The 17,011-nt window shown below is 42.7% G+C and overlaps 1 protein-coding gene across 6 annotated transcripts in view; it reads left to right on the forward strand.

Annotated features, from left to right (window-relative positions):
• NCKAP5 (NCK associated protein 5) overlaps nt 1-17,011 on the forward strand; it is a 464,916-nt gene that overhangs the window by 49,868 nt on the left and 398,037 nt on the right. For all 6 annotated transcript variants that reach the window (XM_059727432.1, XM_019480457.2, XM_059727427.1 and 3 more), the window contains exon 2: nt 10,285-10,348. In XM_059727432.1, coding sequence (XP_059583415.1) covers nt 10,346-10,348 — 3 coding nt within the window. In that variant the 5' untranslated portion in view covers nt 10,285-10,345. The remainder of the gene's footprint in view (nt 1-10,284; nt 10,349-17,011) is intronic.

Raw genomic sequence — 17,011 nt, forward strand, 5'->3', positions numbered from 1 at the left:
GTGTTCTATCTGTGACTTCTCATCTGGGAACAACTACACCAGGGCGGGCAATTATTTCAGGCGAAGGGCAGCTTACTGAGTCTTGGCAAGCCATCGAGGGCCACATGACAGGCAGCCAGGGGCAGATAAATATTCATTTTCTAAATTTTTTAGGTGCCCCATAGGCCAGATAGAATAGCCTGGTGGGGCACATCTGGCCCTCAGGCTGCATTTTGCCATCCCCTGAACTACACAATCATGTTTCAATTTTTAACCTCATTTACTTGTTGTTTACCAGAAACTGTCAACTGAATGTTAGGTAGTCAGTGGGGACTGCTGATGATAATTCCTGTTATTTTCATACTTCCTTTTTCTTGGTCCCTGATTTTGTCCTATCTATTTAGATTGCAAGTTATTTGGAGCAGGGACTGTGCTTCTGTGAATCTGGACAGTTACCTAGCCCAGCTGTGGCCAGGTCACTTGATTTCAGATACAGGCTCTACAAAATTGTTTATCAACTTATTTCTTCCATGTAAATTCAATAATGTAATGAAAACAAATGTTTTATTTATGATTGCAAATAAATAGAAAGTATACCTTGATCATTTTCTTCAACATAGAAAATACTCTATTCTGTTAGGCCCCTTCTACATGTTACATGTATCATGCAGTTACTGAGTTCATTGCTCAATTAATTTAGACCAGCTACACATGTAAATGAACTCTCATACCATAAAAAGGTCTGGCCAGCTATAAAGTGATTGCTAGAAAATGTATAAAAGCTTTATAGATGGCTGCTATCCAGCCTTAATTTGCACATTTAGCAGGGTCTACCCCTTTGGCTGGGAGCCCCAACATTGACCAGGCTCCCGGCCACTAGGGTGCACCATGCACAGCCAGGGCAGGGAGTCCTGCAGATGAAGGGACTGTCAGCCCCGGCAGCACACAGCAGCTGTGGATTCTGGATCCTGGTAGCCATGGAGTGCTGCTGTGATCTGTCATCCCCAGGGGTGTGTGAGGTGTCCTGTAGCTGGCATTGCAGCAGCTGCAGTCTCCCAGCTGCAGAGGTGCATGGGGTGCCCCTGTGGCCAGGAGCCCTGTCATGGGCCGGGTCCCCAGGGATGGCTGTGGGACCCCTATGGCCCCTTGACCATGCCAATTTGGCCCAATGGGCACCCTCATTCTCGCCTGCCATGTCTTGATGTAGTTATAAAGATAGGGAGGCTGCCTTCAAGTCCACTTGGACACAGTTCTGATACACCCTGTGAACCCTGTGGGTTCCCAGACCCCTTGTGGGTCCTGTTTCACAATGGATGTCTCAGGACACCCCAGCCTTATGGGCTATATGCGTGGCTCCAAACTGCCCCTTTATGACATCCCAAGCCTCACAGATGGTATTGACACAATGTCCCTCCGAGGTCTTGGTTTCACTCGGCCCTCAGGTCATTACAGGGCTCTCCGTGGCCCTGTCTCGGTCTCTGTGCCCACACTGGCACCGGGGCCTGTTCACCCCCCCAAACACAGCGCTCTCTCTGGTGCCAGGGTCTGTTCACCCCCCCAAACACCGCCCCCTCTCTGGCACCAGGATCCCCACACTGTAGTGGGCTTCCAGTGAGGCCTCCTCCCTCCCCAATAACCTCACCCAAACCACCAGTCTTATAAACAAAAGTTAAAAATGCAAGCCCATAGGCTATACCATAACTCAAACTGCACAAGGTGTACTCTGCCCCTTAACATTACCAGGAGCAGAACTTAAGGTCAGGCCTCTTCCTTTCACTTCCTCTAGGAGGGCTCCTTCCCCCTTAGCCGCTGGCAGAGAACTGCCTTCCCTAGTTCCAGCCTAGGGTTTATATGGGCCCAGGGCCCTGCCTCTTCTGGTCAGTTGACCAGGCGCAGGTACAGGCTAATTTGCTCGCTAGCCTGTTGCCCTGGTAACCTGCACCTGGGCTTCTGCCAGTCTCTTTGGGCTCTCCCCTGGCAGTTTCTACTCTTCTAGGAGCAGGCACCTTAGTGCCCTGCGACAAGCCCCTTCAGTTGAGGGACTCCCAACAGCAGGAGCTTGCTACTTGCCAGTGTGGGGAGAGCCCAGGATTGGGGTCCCGCTGCGCCGGCAGTAAGGCACAATGGGATCTAATGCATGATCCCACAGTCAAGCCTCCCGCCATACACATATGGCATGGCAGGAGGCAAAATTGTATGAATTACAGATTAGATCCCATCACACCTTTACCTCCATTTGTAGAGGGGCTCTTATGGAAGACTTAATTACGAAACTTACTGCCATGCTTGTAAATTAGAAACTTATTTTAAATAACACTTAGTCTGTATTGCAGCATCTAAAAGGTTCCATACAAGTTAAATGTCTCTGTTATGAGACCCAGTTAAAATGGTTGATTCCAAACAATTCCAAAATTGAACGTTAAATGGCCGTTTAGATATGATGAATCCAGTATGTGTATATAATCTCTTTCAGTAGAAAGCAAGAATGTAACACTGCTAACCACAGCATGCAAAATGCCAGTAAAAAGAAGCATATTAATTCACTGTAGCCATACCACCTTGGGCTGTGCTCTTGTCAGATTTAATAAAAGAAATGAGGTCAAGCCTGGCCAGTACTTGGATGGGAAGCCTCTATGGAAAACAAGGACGTTGGAGGAACTTTCCCTTTAGGTCAGTCGTGGCATCATTTTGGTTTAGTGGATTTCTAAGGAGAGGAGGAGGAAGAAGAGGATTTTTTTCCAAAATGTGTGAAAAACAAGGGTCCTGTCTACTAATGATTATTAAAGATCTACAGGTATGCTTTTTTTTTTTTGCAAGGGGTAATGAAGGTGTAGTGTTCAAATTATGATCTCTGCTGCTTGCTTGTATCAGTTTCTACTGCCTTTTAAGCTGGATGAACCACAGTGGCATAATCATTTTAATAAAGACATGATTTTAATAGTATGGTTTTCAATCTGCCAAGTTATTGTCATTTAATAGAAAAACTAGAGCTTAGACTTAAAATAATTGACTTCTAAAATAATTATTTGAATGACTAACAAGGAGAACATGAAGAAAAGGAGGAATATAGTTATATAGGAAAGTGATAACTAACAGCATAAAAGTGATATTCTGGAAGTTGCTTAACGTTAAGAATGCAAGAAGTGTGCGCATGGCAGGAGTACTGGTGTGTGATTAAGAGTGGGGAAAAAGGACTTTGTCAGAGTTTGATATGGGTATTGTGTACTAGATGGACTCTGGGGAACTCAGTTCATTGAAGCATTAATAAGTCAGCCTCTAGGTGCAATACCAACAAATGTCAAATTCTCCCTGAGTTTTGATTTGATGCCAAAATGCTCTTTTATTACACAACTTTTTTTTTTTTGAATGACAAATTCTTACCTTTCACTGATTTTTTCCCCCCCCTGACTTAATTTAATTAATTAATTAATTTTTGCACATTAATTTAACCGGGCATGCTAAAACCACCATAGCAAGTAAGGATGAGATTCCCTTAAAGACCAGGCTGAACCATTGCTTTAGAGCAGGGGTGTCAAACATAGAGTCTGGATCTGGCCCGCAGAGCCAGGCCATCGGGGGGGCAGAGGGGGGACTTTCCCACAGGTGTAGCCATGAGCCTGGGCGAGGGCTGGAGTACTGTAGCCTTAGCAGCAACGTGGGAAGAAGCCCAGCATGGTGGCTTGTTCCCATGGTGGCACTTGAGCACCTGGGACACCAGGCCTATCTCCAGCTGGGTTGCAAATCTGGCCCTTGGGACCAACCCTGCACCATTCATCTGTTCAGACAAGTTTGATAACTGTGCACTAGAGAACTGTATCATTTTGTCGATGTAAGGTACTGAACCAAAACTCTGCCTCAGAAGGCTCCTGATTTGATCCTTCTAATACATATTATAATCCCAATTTAATGTTTTGGAGGTTCGGTGTTAGGGTTTGGCTCATTATTGGGAGAAATAGAGCTAGGAATTCAAGGTCAGGGCACAGAGCTGAAAAACATCTTTCAGCAAATTATTTATATAAAAATGTGGCTCTTTTGTTTCTGAAATTGCAGGAAGCAAATCAAATCTTTTTAAGTTCCCAGGTTTTGGTTTTTTTTTGTCTCTGGTGTTTGCAAAAAGTTTGCGTGTGTGATCCCCGATGTCGAAAATCTGAGCTGTGCTGTTTAGCTGTGACTAGTCATGTGATATAATATCTGTTCCCCAATTGAATGGATCTAACTCATAAGGAAGATGGCCTTAAGGGGAAATGATAATTTAGGGAGAGGTTACAATACTGGCTGGATTATTCAGAACATAATAAGCCTTTCTCCTTTCTGGGTCAAACAGGCTTCATTCATTATACAAAAAAGCCAAGCTTCTAGATGATATAGTGGTAATGTGAAGAGTTTAAATGTGTTTTCTTGCATTGCATTAATACAACACAATTTCATTTATATGCTTGGTCCTAACTGCAGAGGAAATAACTGGATCCCCATATGGCTCCATGGGGTAATTACCTTTCTGCAATGTCTTTGATTTTGGGCATTCAGTCCCCTCCCTGAATTTACAGCCTATAAATTGTGCCTTAAGAAATATACCACTTACAATGCAAATATTAACATTTTAAGGTGCACAATATGCTTTCTAGGAACACATTTGTAAATGTCTTATGTGAAATCTTTAGAAGCAAATATATCTGAAGTGGTCACTTGTTTTTTGGGGGGTTTTTTGCTTAGTTCTCCGTGAAGAATTTTTTTTCTCTTACAAGCTTTCTCTGGTTGCTAATTAACTTTGTCAATTAATCATGCTGAAAGGGTGAAGCATGTTTGATTAACTAAAACCACCTAGCAATATAGATAGGCTAAGCATTTTTTCTCTTAAAAAAAAAAAGATGAAAAAGAGATGAGATTAACTTTTGAAGCTACATGTCAAAATGCTCCTAGCGTCTAAGAAGCTAAAGCAGCTAAGAGCCTCTTGTTTTTTTGTATTAAAAGTGCTTATCCAAGTATAGCACTACGCCAATATTAAAAAAGAAAAATCCCTCTAGGTTGAGAATGCCCAGAATTCCCTGAGCAGTGGTGACAGTCTTGTTTCAGCACAATTAAACATAATGTGCCTGATTCTCACTTGCCACACACCTTGTATAATTAGAGCAATGCACACTTATATAAAATACTACTGTACTAACTCAAAAGTAGACGCAGTGTGTGCGCTTCTCATTCAGACCTGGTTTACACACTGTGCAAGGCAATAGGTTGCTATGCCTAATGGCTTTAATTCATCCTGGCTGGCAGATCATACAGTTACACCATGAATTAATTTGATCCAAAGGCACTACTGTGCTTCTGAAATGTGTTCTCCTAAATGAAGATGACCATCTGCCCAGGTCTGGACTCGAATGCATATTTTCTTCAATTATGGCATAAGGGGGTGGGGGTGGGGGTGCATTGGGACCTATTTAAAATGGAAATATAAAATTGATTTGCCTCCTTGTTTTAGACACCATGCAACAGATGGCTGTCCCCTTATTCAAAGTTTTCCTTATACATAACAAGTTTTTTTTGGTGCTGGGTTTTGGTTTTTTTTTTGTTTTGTTTTTGTTTTGTTTTTTTTTTTTACCAATTGACATATGGCATTTATTTTTAAATAAAGAATTTAGCTCAACCTGGGAATATTTATATTAGCCCGATACTGTGAAAGTGGCCATCCTTGCTCTGGTTCAATTGTAAATTCTTGTAAGAAGTTCTTTTTATTTTTGTTTTTTTGGGACTTCCTAGGGATGCTCAAAGATTCTTGTACCAACAACCTCTTGATTAATGAAGTTTGGGAGGGATTTGGGGTTTTCAGCTCCAGAATCCTCTGGCTGTTTTTCCTTTGGGGTGCATGTGATTTGATTGGGGAAAACAATCAGTTCTTCTTTTCCCCTCTCTTTTCTAGAAGTAAACAAGCAAATATTTACAGACCACTGTTATGAAATAGATACAGGGGCAGCCTGTGTTTTTTTTTTTTTCTTCATGCATATTTTAACATTCTCTTCTCTTTAGCTGACTTTTTAAAAATATGCATAAACAATTCATGTGTGCTTTGCTTGTAAAATATCTATAGGCGTTTATTTTGCAGTTAACAAGTGAAAACCACTCAAAGCATATGCTAGCTTTTTCCACTAAGTCATATTAAAGTGGTGAAGCAATGCAGAAAGCCACAACTGGCCATTTTTAGTAGACGAGCTAAATCCTTAAAACAGGATTTACCAATTTTGTAATTTCCTTGTGATAATACCCAAGCAACGTGCTTAAAATAAATAGTAATAATAATATTAAAAAGCTGCATTTTTAGAGCCTCATATTGGCCTGAAAGGTGCCCTTGTTGGCCCAGTGTGTGTCGAGCTGAGGCTGTCCATTAGAACACCATTAATCCCTGTGGAAATCCTGTAAATCCCCATGCAGGGCGACTTCATTGCTGCCTTCCCGTTGACGGTATGGTCCCTAATAGCACTCTGCTGACACCATCTCACATATGCCTGAGTTGACGCCTCTCAAAGCGGAGAGCAAGATCTTTAGGGAATTAATGTTGTTGCCAGCATTCTTCTCCGGGAATCCCTTCCAGCGGGATGATGCTGTATGAACCAGTTCTGTCGCACCTTCCCGTCTGTAGAAGCCCTGATAGGACAGAGGTTTCCCTGGTTTAGGGAACGGAGATATTATATGTTACACTCTTACCTCCTTTTTACTAATCCCTGCTCCAGATCACTTACCAGTTCATCTTTCTTTCCTTTTTGAGTTGGTGATTGCCGAAGTATAATGAAGTGGTTTAGGTTCGTTTTCCTTTCTGAAGTTGGAGATCATGCCTATATTGTTCCAGTATCATCATTTCAGTATAGCCACATTGCTAGTAAGGGGTGATTGAGGGACTTGGCTCTTTGAGACTTCTTCCTTGAGGCTGGGCCTGTCCGTATACACCATTGACCCTTTCATGGATTCCTTTATTGCACTTTAACATGGGAGGAGTCTGGGACTTGGCTGTGTTGGGCCATTGACTACATTTGCTCTCCCTGAGTTCCAGACTGCCTTGACTTATCTCTGCTAATGCTAAAACTCGATCGCTAAAAAAGTCTTATTTCATTTGAAGAGTAGGAGACCAAGTTGGGAAGTGGTTACAGAGTATGCACATTTCCTTTTCTTTTGAGTAGCGATTCATTCCATATTTCCTACCTGCCACATCTTTACCCCCTTCTTTTTCATGCCCCTTGATTAATTTTTTCTATTTTAGAATAATTCTTACTTAATTCAACATTAAAGGCATATTTTAAACCATGGTGTTATGCTGTCTGCTGTGCTGTCAGAAGAGAGGATAAGACACAGCTGTTGGAACTGACAACTTTTTTTTTTTTTACCTCAAAAGAAAAAAAAGTCTTAATTCAGCAAGCTAATAATCTTCAAGGAATAATGTTTTCAAGATTTTAAAAATTTGTTCTGCATCAGAGCAAACCAGCAACTTTCAGAAATTTTCATAAAGAACCTGAGAGAAGCCAACAGACTGGCTGGAGCTTTCATCGGGGGAGTTGCAAATCCCTGCTCTGCCTAGTTTAAGTAAGGACCCAAACCTCATAACACAACTGAGCAACCTGACCAGCAGATGCATTTCTCTTGATTTGTCCTGCTGGAGAAGTGGTTTTCCCACACCCCAAGCAAGCATCGTATGCTGTTTGCTATGTTGGAGGAAGCAGGAGGGTATATCACTGATATAGATCAGTGATATACCCTCCTGAACCCAGTTGAAAAATCCACTTGAAAAAATCATAGAAAAGTAGAACTCAGGAACTTATCTAGTCCAACCTATGCTCAGGACAAGATTGGATTATCTTTTTCAAGCCATTCCAGAGAAGTGCTAGTCTGGCCTGCTCTTAAAACTTCCAAGGATGGAGATTCCACGACTTCAATGGCTAGCCTGCTCCATTGCTTAATCACCCGCATAGTGAGAGAGTTTTTCCTAATATCCTACCCATTATTGCAATTTAAGACCATTTCTCTTTGCCTTGTCCTCTGCAGCCACAGGGAATATTCTATCACCATCTTCTTTACAACTACCTGTCAGGTACTTGAAAGTTGTTACCAAATCCCCCTCCATTTTTCTCTAGTCCAGACTAAATAATCCCAATTCTTCCAACCTTTTCTTCTAAATAATGTTTTCCAGACCTCTGACCCTTTTTATTGCCTTTCCTAAAACCATTTTAAAGGAACTCACTCTAGCATATCAGCTTATTTTTCTCCCCTGCTATTCTCCCCTGCTATTTTCCTTGATTTTTTTTTTCTGTGCTTCACTAGTAGAGGTTTCCTTGGCGTCGCTTTATATTTTCTGAGAAGAAGAGATGTAAAAGTTCTTACCTACAATGTTTTTTTTTCATCCTATATACAGTTCCTTTCCATTTTCCCCCCGGTCAGTAAATACCATCTCTTTCATCTCTTGCCTACAACTCCTTAAAGAGAAACATGGTGTGTTTTGTGGTTTGGTGTACACAGAATTTTCCCCAATTCTTACTTAAGAAAATAATCCTACATGGGCCAAGTTAAGGATTTCACTGAAGATTTCATGGGACTGGAGACTGCAGGATAAGGCTGTAAGGGTGCCTGTACATGAGCGCGGAGGCTGCTCCGACACGTTGTAATTACAGTGCATCAGAGCAGGCTTAATTAATCAAGTCTGCTGAAACGTGGCAATTACCACACTCACAGCCTCCTGCTTCTGTGTATCAGTGTCCCTGTGCTAAAAATAGTGGTCATTGAACGAGCTTTAGTTCAAGCCCTCCCCCAATTTGAAGCATGGGGACACTGATACACAAGATGCTGTGGCACTTTAATTACAGTGGCTCTCGGAGCCACTCTAATTAAAATGCTGCCCCTCTCCGCCCCAGAGCATGTGTAAATAGGGTGGCCACCTTTCCAAAATTGGAAGGCAGGACACATGCCTGCCTTCTCCACCCCCTTGCCGGTGGCACAGCTGGACCAGAGCTGAGGGGTGGGGGGCAGAAGTGGGCTGCCCACTGTGGTCTCGGGGCTCCCTACCCTGCTGCCCTTCCCCCAGGAACCCCATGCCAGCTGTACACCCCCAGCCTGCCTGGTAGCATTGGGTGGCAAAACTCCATGCTGCTGCTGTGCTATAATGGTGCGGGGCTCCCAGGGAATGGGCAGTGGGGCGGGAAGCCCCAAGCCCGCAGAAGGCAGCCCACATCTGGCCACATCCTGCGCACAGTTCTGTGGGGGGTACATGCCCCCCATGCCCACCCCTGAGGGGTGCACACAGTGGTGAGGAGCCACTCCCTGACATGCCCTGCACCCCCTGGATGAGCCACCCACATCTGTCCCATTTCCCACCCCAGCCACAGGACCCCATGCTCTTCCCTGTCTGGGCAGCACCACCAGAGCCTGCCCCACTCCCTCCCTCACCATGGGGGCCTTGATCTACCCCCCATTACCCTTCCTCTCCCCATAGACTTACCTGCATTGAGCTGCTATCCAACCTGCCTGATTGTTTCCCGGCCACATGCGTGTCTGTGGGTGAGCACATGCACGTGGCACTCCCTGCATCCCACTCCTGGCAGTCCCTTGCAGGCTGGGTTGTTGCCTGCCTGTAAGGGGTTATCCGGATCCCTGCACAGTGCTGCAAATCTGGGATAAATGCTGTCCTGGAGCCATGCAGCCCGGGACCAGGACTTGATGATCCCATTCCGGGACTATCCCACCTAATTAGGGATGGGTGGTCACCCTACATGTAAAAGTGTCCTAAAGTTTTTAAGTAGTAGCATAATACAAAGCACTACATACTGTTCGTATGAGTATGGTTGGAGGGCACATGCTGCTTGTTCAGTTTATTGATCATATAATACACACACACACGCTACCAAGAATCCATTCATCTATCCATCTTTGTTACTATATTTGTATTTTAATATGCCAACCAAAACTGTCATGGAGCAGGATAATGCTGATCTGTAAATTAACAGGGGGAGGGGGATATAAAAGGTGCCACTGTGCATTATAACTTACAGAAGTTTTGAAAGTCAAAATTTATGGGCTAGTTTGTTAGCTGTTTCAGTGAAACAGTTGGGCTTAGATTATTTGATTTATTGACATTTTGTCAAACTGTCAAACTATCACAAATGCAACAATAATGTTCAACCCCATGAAATATTTTTAGAAAATATGGCAGAGAGCTGGATCTGCCAAGAGGTTACCACAGCAATGTCCAAGAATGCTACAGTGACGAGTGACCGGCGTATTCTCCCTACTAGTGAAAAATGAACTGCTATTCATATGCTTTTCTTTCCATAGGGAGAAGCTGTCTGTGGCTCGGCTGCAGCGGGAAGTTGCACGAAATAAGAGTGAAGGAACAATGGTAAGCTTTGGCTATTATCCTATTTGCAATTCTATTGTACCCTCTCCATTCACATCTTGAACGTATTTCATCTTGTTGAGGATGGCCATTGAGATATTAATCCTGCATGAAGCTCAATGAAAGTTTAGCTGATTCTGTGTTCATAAAGGTGTTTGGAAAACCCTACAGCTAAAGATACTGCTGTCTTGGAAAAGTTTTCATTAGAAAGAGGAACTGACTTCTTTGCTTCACTGAGAATGTTTTCTGGAAGTTCAAGTTTGGAACTGTATATGCAGCATGGGGAACACAGACGCATTCTGACTGAGGCATGAAACTTTTTTAGTCATTATTCAGTGCTACCAAACTGCAGAAGATAGGAAAATGAAAGAGAAGGCACTTTAGAAAGGAGCAGTCTTGACTGTAAATAAGTTTAATTTCTTTATTTTTACTTTTCTCATTTTACACATTTTCTCATTTTGAACATTTACTGAAGGTAATTTTTTAAAATCCAACAAATGTTTTACTTCTGGTAAGAATTTGGTTTGCCCCTGTATTAGGTAAATAGCCTAGGGGAACCCAGGGGATAGAAGAGATATGTTCGGGAAGCTTAAAACAAAAACAACAAAACAACAATGACAACTAAAACCCATTTACTAGAACATGGTCATGCAGCTACCATTGACTTAAATCAATCACATACATGGATCTGAACGAAGAATTTGACCCATAATGTCTTTAGCTCAATGGAGAGAGCCAGAGGTGGTGATCATCTGGAGAGTATACCTTTGCATATAATGCTCTGTTAGTCATGTGAGGCAAAGTCTTGAAAAAAAAATTCCAGCAGTGTCCTTAAAAATTTTCATAAACGCCTTTTATAAGACTTTTACAATAAACTGAAAGACATTTGGGATACACAGCTGATGGTTTGCAGGAAAGATTGAGTTTAATGTTGGTATTTTATATATGGAAGCAAAGTTTTGATATGCAAGTTGAGAAACACTTTTTTCAAATGTTAAGCCACAATCCAGTCTGCAACTACAATAAAACACCTGCTTAAGTACAGAGAGGGTTTTGCCTGAGGAGGATGGCAAAGATCAGGCTTCAGGTTTGTAATTGCATTTTGGTTCTCAGTGTAAATAATTTTTACAAAATCTAGAAACTGATTTTACCTTGATTGAAACGTGTCTGTCTGTTTTAATTGTATGAACTAATTTTCCACTGAAGACAGAACTAATGCAATACCTTGAGCGTGGAATACATTTTGCAGGATAATCCAAGATTCTGTTAAATAAGCAATATTGCTTAACTTTCTATGCAGGGTAACTATTTTCAGTATATATAAACCCAAAGCACTCCTACTGCTTCAAGAAAAAAAAAAAAATGAATGGGTGGATGTTGTCCTGACTTCTTCTCATTTTTTTTTTTTTTGCAACAGGAACACAATGTTGGTTCATATTTAGCCTGTGGTCTACTGTAACCCCAGGTCCTTCTTTGCAGTACTGCAGCCTAGCCAGTCCTTCCCCAGTCTATATTGGTACATGCAATTATTCCATTTCAAGTGTAGGGCTTTGCAGTTGTTCTTATTGGCCGTGTCCAAATGAGTGTGAACATGTGGTATCTGGTGCTGCAGACCCGCCTGCGACATGATACGCCATACATGCAGGCATTCCCCACGCTGCTACCTTGCAGTGCAGGGGCATCTTTTGGCCCTAGGAGATCCTGGGGTAAAAAAAACCACATCTTAAAAAAAGCCAGGTGGCACACGTGTCGGCAGCCTGTGCTGCCTAAAACTAGAGCCTGGCCTGCAGGAGCCACGCTCCAGCTGCTGGCAAGGCTGTCAGCTCCAGGAGCACCACAGCTGCAGTTCCCCAAGACCACAGTGTAAGACTGCTGGCCCCAGCCTCCCCTACCCCACCCAGAGTAACCTGCCACACACCAGAGTGTGCGTGGCGTGGGTGTTCCCCAGGCACAAGTAGTAGTGGCACAAGGTGTGCCATTGCTTCTTGTTCCCAGGGAAACAAATGTCCACGCTTGTGTGGACAGGGCCATTAAGTGTTATTTGATTGATTGTGGACAATTTCTCCAGTCTGTCCAGGCATTCTGGATCCTAGCTCTATCTTCAAGGGTGTTTGCAGTTCCACCAAACTTGGTGTCCTCTGCAAATATGCTAAGTGTGCACTTGATCCTATCATCCAAATCATTAATGAAGATATTAAACATTAGTGGGCTCAGAACAGATCCCTGGGGAACCCTAGTTGATCCTTCTTCCCAACTAGACATTGAGCCAGTGCTGACTGCCTGTTGAGTACTGTATTTACTCTATTCTAAGATGAGTTCCCCACCATTTAACATGGGGGCGGGGCAGAGAAAGGCTCTCATCTTAGAATTGCATACAAGAGCGATGGGGGGCAGGCAGCTGCTGCTACTTGGCTCATACCCCTACCCAGGGTCAGAGCCATAACAAAAGTACAGCTGCTATGGGGCTGGGTTGGGGCTGTGCTTGGTGCGCCAGGATAGAACATGAAGGGAGTCTCCTGGTATGGAGCAGAGGGTGGGGGAGAAGGGGAAGAGTAGAGCCTGGGGGGGGGAATCGGGGAGCAGAGACTGGGAAGAAGCTGCGGGGGCAGGGAGTTGAATCTGCAGGAGCAGGCAGGGGACAGAGGCAGTAAGGGGCGGCATCAACAGGGGACAAGATGCTTAATTTTCGTATACTACCTGCTCCCCCTCCCCCCGCAATAGTGTGGGTGGGGGAATGAATTAAAGATGGCCCTCCAATCGTTAGATTCTATACATGGAAAATTATAACAAATTTATAAATATTCCATGTATAGAATCTAATTATGCGGGGGGGCGGAGTGTCTTAAATTCAGGGTCATCTTAGATTCAAGTAAATATGGGATTTAGCCATAAGGAAAGTGACAATGGTCAAAACCCCCAGATTCTGTCTGTAAGAGTCAGGTTGAGATCTTGTGTTCTGTCCAGCTCCTGATTCGTTTGGCTATGGTGGAACCATTTTTTATTTTCATTGCTGTGGACACTCAGATCCATGCATGTTCATAGGTATATATTAGAAGTGCTAGCACAGTCACTGCTAAATGTATTCCTTGGTTTAATTTGGAGGTGGGAGTTCTGGGACAGAGTGAAGAACTACGAGACGAGAGAACGCTAGTAATGTCAACATAAAATGTGCTGATGGATCAATAGAACAAGCTTGTATGGCTGTGAGAATGAGACAGGAGTTCAGGGGCTAGATGCCAGAATGCTCCAACATCAAAAAAACTTGTCCTCAGAAAATGAAGCAAGGGGTCTATAATATAAAGAAGTCGTAAAGTTACTAGAATTGAATCTTTCATGGAATACATTTTGGTAAAAAAATTAAATAAAATTGAGCATCTAATTAACTTATACAAATATGTGGGTCCCTTTAAATATTTGCAACACATGTGCCACAAGTACCCCATATGGGCAGGTGGTATGTTTGGCACATGAGACCCAAGCAGTGAATTAGAGGGCACCAGTGTTGGGAATTGGGGTGGGAAAAGGGATCTGGGTGGGAGTTGGGGGTTGGTGCTGCCTTGAGGATTTGGCCCCAGGGGAGCTACAGAAGTAGGTACTGCTGGATTCAACACTACCATGCCCCAGTGGCACCTTGTTGTCTTGCACCTTCAAAGTCAAGCAGTTTGCAGTAAGAAAAGGTCAGAGTTGGTGAACAGTATTTTTCTCACTATGCCAGTAGCATCACACATTATTGCAATGGCATTATCTAATAGTTTGGACTTGCCTTGTGGCATGCTTCTCAAAAAGGTTGGCCACCGCTAACTTAGAACAGGGGAGTCAAAAATCTTGTAGAACCACCTCTATTTTTGAATCAGTACCACATATGTAATTCCTTGTGATGATGGGCAGCCATTTCCATGATTCAGAAGGACTGCAGGAGACGTGTCTATCAGTTTTGACACCTTCATCAGCGGTTTTTGAGCTTGGAGACAAAGGAAAAGAGCAGTAAGCAATGGCATCAGTCAAAGAGGAAGTTGGCCACAATATCTGTCAGGTACTGATGAAGAGCTCCTTGCAACAGTATTTATTCTGGATCTGACGTGCTACTGGACAAGTACTGCAGCAAACTGGAGGTGCACTAGCTTAGGGAGTTCTGATGGAGTACTTTAGGCATCTTGTAGACGCAGTGACCATCTCAGTAATAGCTACAGCAGTAGTGTGCCAATCACAGTGAACATCCTTCATTCACTCAGGGTCTATCTGTTTGGTGACAATGTTGGACCCTTTCCTGATGATGGGCTGCTGCCTTCTCTGGCACAGAGCTCTCCGACTGAACAGTTATTTGCTCCTGCTGCTAGCTCATATCATTTTGCCTCTTGCTTAGACTGGACAGATGGTTCCTGCTGCTTCCCTGGCTAGTTTATAAACTGTGAGGAATAGTGTCTCCTATTTCCATCCAATAAATCACTGTTAGTGTGTGTATTCTGTTTTGTACCGATGTAAAGCATAGCTTGAGGTTTGTTGTTGTTGTTAACTTCATCATATCATGGTACTGCCCAGGCACCCCGGTCAGGTTGGGCCCCCAATTCACTAGGCTTTGTACAAAGACATGTCCCACACACCTTGCAGTCTAAAAGACAAATCCCATGTAATGCCTGCAAGAAAGAAGAGAGAGGAAAATGATCAAGTATTTAAAAATGCAGGTATAGTTACAGTTTAAACAAAAATATAAAGTAATACCAAATACTCATATTTGACCTTGTTGACTTGCACTTCCAAAGCCGAACAGTTTGCAGTAAGAAAAGGTCAGGGTTGGTAAACAGTATTTATGCTCCTTTTTTCCAGTATTCCAGTAGTGTCACAGATTCAGAGTCCAGGGAAAATGTACACTTACGGAGTGCACTAATTCCTCCTTCGGGGAGGGAAGGGAATGAGCACAGCTGAAAGACTTCCAGGATTTTAGGTGTGCATGTCATTCCTGTTTATGTCATGTGCAGAACAGATTAAATGCAGCCTTGTGATTAACATAATGATGTTAGTGTTCTTGCAAGAAATAGCTGTCAGCAGTTTTTAGCCAGGCCATTCCTGTACACAGACTTGTGCATCTTTACTCCAACTCAGACACATTAAAGTCCCTGACGGGGACCCCGTGCATTCATTTGGTGAGTATTCCTGAGACTTAGAGAGAGTATGTAGCTGGCCTTTGCTATGAGTAAGGCTGGGGGAATCTACCATTTAGCTGTCCCCCTAAGTCTTGATGCCCAAGCAAAGGGGCTATCCACAGTTTCAGTCATTTGCCCCGACATGCATCATCTGCTCTTATGCTGGTTTCTCTGGCTTCAGTTATTTTCTGCTAAGAAATTCAAAAGTGAATTTGGCTTTTGAGACCAGCGGTGGGCCAAGATAGTAATAGGTGGTCTCTTTGCACTAAGTTATTAAGTCAAACCCATGCACAATAAAAGTCTGACCCATGTCAATGAACGTAGTGTATTCATACCTTTCCCACATGTGTTACTCCAACACCTGTGCAATTCAAGGGAGAGCATATGGTGCTAGAGCTTTTGGCCTCTACTCCCCCACTTTCCATCTGGCACCCATTTGGTCACAGTGTGAGAAAGTTGTGGATACTTTTCCTTTTTGCCTTCCCAGCATGAATCATGTTAAGAATACGCCATTTAGGATTTGCTTTCCTGCACAGAGGGATGCCGGTTAATCTCTGCCATAACTTATGGCCAGCTGTTGCTTTTTGCATATAGCTCATAGAAATTATAGACAGGAAAGACTTGTTGCATTCTTGTCCACCCACCATTACAGGAATTGCTGCAGTGGGGATTATTCAGGCACTAAAACAACAATGAAAAGTAAATACTAAGCATGTGTTGTAGATACTATTTAAGTTGCAATACATTTGTTCAATAAATGAGTTTTACACATCTGTATAAATAACACATGGTGAGCAGTGAGGAAATATATTTTTATGAAAAAAATATCTTTTTGTAAATGAAGAGATTAAGCATTGCATACAGCATGTGATCACCATTTTGTCAGGCTACAGCCTCCTAGGAAATCCATTTTTATAATTCCAAGATTTTAAATTTTCTCGGGGTCCAATTCCTTCTTGGCATAAGATGGATACTGAGAAATGCTGAGGTGAAAAGACTAAATTAAAGCATTTAATCTCTAGACAAATCTTCACCACCAAAGATATAGAAATATATTTTATTTGTATAAAAATATCGTATTTAGACTTGTAAGTGTTGAAAAGTTGGTGTCACACCTAGAGCTGAAATCAATATAAGGAATATATTCTTTGGAATAAAAAAAAGAGAGGCGACATTTATACCTGAACATTTGATGATTTGTTTGGGTTTATTTATTTAAATTTGTTTTTGTTGAACTGCCTTCAGCAATATCTTCCAGTTTGTAGACTGGTCACCTTCAAATTGCACTGTCCCTTTACTGATGTTGCATATTGAAGTGGAAACTCCTAGATTGGATGGTGGTTCTTACTTCAGGTGTATTGTCCATAATTTTTAAGCATGCACATGTGATGCTTTCCTATTCTAATTTCTTCTAGTATGTCCAGTGATATTTCTCTCCCTATAGACTAACTCAAGATTATGCCCTCATACTTGCATAGCTTTCACTGAAGTGAGTGAGAAATGTACAGTTTTAGTATGTGGTTGC

This window comes from Alligator mississippiensis, chromosome 4 (assembly GCF_030867095.1).
Source record: "Alligator mississippiensis isolate rAllMis1 chromosome 4, rAllMis1, whole genome shotgun sequence".
In the NCBI taxonomy this organism is placed as follows: Eukaryota; Metazoa; Chordata; order Crocodylia; family Alligatoridae; genus Alligator; species Alligator mississippiensis.